This window comes from Anopheles arabiensis, chromosome X, assembly GCF_016920715.1.
Source record: "Anopheles arabiensis isolate DONGOLA chromosome X, AaraD3, whole genome shotgun sequence".
NCBI lineage: Eukaryota > Metazoa > Arthropoda > Insecta > Diptera > Culicidae > Anopheles > Anopheles arabiensis.
In genome coordinates, this window is record NC_053519.1 from 25430181 (window position 1) to 25433054 (window position 2874).

General features: G+C 41.8%; 1 protein-coding gene across 1 annotated transcript; it reads right to left on the reverse strand.

Moving 5' to 3' along the window:
• Positions 1-405: 405 nt before the first annotated feature.
• Positions 406-1921, reverse strand: LOC120905725. Its single transcript, XM_040316760.1, has 2 exons — positions 1810-1921; positions 406-1733 (listed from the first exon to the last, which is right to left on the reverse strand). Exons 1-2 carry the CDS (start codon positions 1848-1850, stop codon positions 989-991), a joined length of 786 nt encoding a protein of 261 aa, XP_040172694.1. The 5' UTR covers positions 1851-1921; the 3' UTR covers positions 406-988.
• Between the last annotated feature and the right edge of the window lie 953 nt (positions 1922-2874).

The following is a 2874-nucleotide window of genomic DNA, read 5'->3' on the forward strand; positions in this document are numbered from 1 at the left end:
GGATTAGGAGGGGAACGAAAAATAGGTGTACATGAAAGGAGTGCAGAGGTTAACAAAGCATTAAACGATTGGACAGCCTCGTCAACCGATGTACATTGATAAAAAAAAGACCAGTCGGAACGAGATAGAATTGAATTAAGTTTACGATAGTCTGTGAGCCGAAAATTATAACGAACTCTCAATGAATTAGGAGCAGAAGGCAATTCATTCCTAACCCTACTAGCCCTAAATAAAGAAGACGGTAACGCAATTTCTAGAGCAGGATGATGGGCATCCTGGGGCAGGAGCAGTGACGAAGCAGGATACACAGAACAACAAGCAGCTGCAGCAGAGTTGGAGAGCACCAGGTCCAAATAATGATTTAAATGGTTATGCACCCCGTTCAGCTGATAGAGTTCATGCAGGTTTAACATATCCAAAAAGCAGGAACTGGATGTATTCGAAGAAATATGTGGCACATAATGTCTAATAGCTGAAGATGAATCTGGCCTTACTGCGGTAGAAAGCGACCACTCTAACGCAGGTTGATTGAAGTCACCCAGAAGGATAAGATGATCATTCGGTTTCATTTGCATGTATGTATCACTGATGAAAGCAGAAAGGGATTCCAAATAGTTGCGGTCGCTGCTCAAATACGGTGGCACATAAACAATCCCCACATAAAGACGAAACTTAGAAAAAGAAACACGTATACATAAAGCTTCAAGCGTGGGTTGATTAATGTTAAGTGCCACAGAAAGATATCGAACGGAACATGCAAGTAGCACACCACCCCCACGCGAACGTTCGTTGTTTAACCTGCTTCGATCACAGCGGTATATGTTGTAGGCATCACTATCAAGGACCATGTTGGATGGAATCGATTCATTTAACCAGGTTTTCGTAAGGGCAAGCATTTCAAACCCTGATTCATTCGCAGAAAGGCGCAATTCATTGTATTTGGTGCGAAGGCCTCGAACATTTTGGTAATATATCACAAATGGGTCTATTAATTGTGAGCTATCCGTTTGGCAAACGGGCTGATCTGTTCACTATTTGTACGATGCGAAATAAGCTCAGAAGGGTCAAATCGAGCCCTTTCATGTACACGTTGCTTTGGTAGGCCACGAGCAACAAACTCCCGAACAGTAAGTGAAACTGGCCAAATAGTAGACTGCAGCGCAAGCTCCTTAAGAGATTTAGGAACACTCACTTTGAACGATATGAAGGACATCGAGTCCAGGTTCACACCCTTTTTCGTGAGACGGTAAACATTAATATCGTCCGTTGGTAGCACAGCTTTAAGCCACACACGCATATCATCAGCCGAGACATGCGATTTGATGTTCGTGAAGTATAACCATACTTTCTCGGCTATGCCCGTGTTGGTGGTGTTTTGGTTCAAAACAGGATCAGAAGATGCTTGTGTATTTGTTCGATAGTTTCCAGCACTAACATCACTAGTCGGCTTAGTACGATGATTGTAGTGGTTACAGTTGTCAGAATCATCCACAGTGTTGGTATCGTTCGCAGCTTGGATATCATCAGTGAGCTCCGTTGAGTTAGTAAATGTACGGCGAGCGGAAGCTGTTTTAGTCGTTCTGGATGTATTTGTGGCATTGAGCGACGATACATTAGTGGATGTGTGCGTTCGCGATGCGTTGCTAACAGACGGCTTAGCTAATATGGGTGCTAGCGCTCGCTTATCAACGAGAGCGAGGATCTCAGGAAGCAAATCGCTCTTGATAGCCGATCTAAGAGAAGAGAGAGATGAGTCAATTGTGGTGAGAATATCTGCTTTCACCAATTCGAGTAGGGCTGCTATCTCACTTGTGAGAAGTGAATTTGTGCCAATGCGAAACTCGTGACATGTTTTGCACAACCACAACAATTGATTATTACGCCCAAGCTCACGAGTAGAATCACGGGACAACCCCGTGCAATGGGTGTGATGCTTGGAACCACAAACACCGGCACAGGACACCGAATTAGCACTATCGATGGGTGCATTGCAGGTTGAGCACTGCATAACGATGACTCAGCACAATCTGATGAGTGGCAGGAGCAGAAACGAAGCCAAACACTTTCTCGGCAAAAATGTTGAATAAACAGAAGCAGCTTTATATTAATCGAAGGCACGCACTAGCCAGTACGAACAACTCAGCAGCACCACTGTTGCAAATGTTGAGATTCCAGAAATAACACGGCAAAACAGCGTATAAAATCAGGAGCACGAGGAAGGCACATCCACTCAGTTTGACAGTCAATCTCTCTCTAATCTAAGTGATAGATACCCCATTCCAGATACTGCATCCGTTTTGGCCAATTTAGGTTCAAATAAATATTTTACTACATTAGACTTAGCTTCAGGATTTCATCAAATTCCTATGCATGAAAGAGACATAGAAAAAACTGCGTTTTCAATTAACAATGGCAAATACGAATTTGTACGAATGCCTTTTGGTTTAAAAAATGCACCAACGATTTTTCAAAGAGTAATGGATGACACATTACGTGAACATATTGAAAAAAATTGCTATGTTTACATAGATGACATAGTAGTCTTTGGAAAAACTGTTGAAGAACATTTAAAAAATTTAAAAACTGCGTTAGAAACACTTAGGGAAGCTAATTTTTAAAATACAACCAGATAAATCAGAATTTCTTAAATCAGAAGTTGAATTTCTTGGCTTCATTATTTCTGCAGAAGGTCTTAAACCAAACATGAAAAAAGTAGAATGCATCCGAAAATATCCCGAACCGAAGACATTAAAAGATTTAAGAGCATTTCTAGGACTCTCCGGATATTAAAGACGTTTCGTAAAGAATTACGCAGAACTTGCGAAACCCCTTACGAAACTTTTAAGAGGAGAGGATGGCCATCGCCAAATTTCC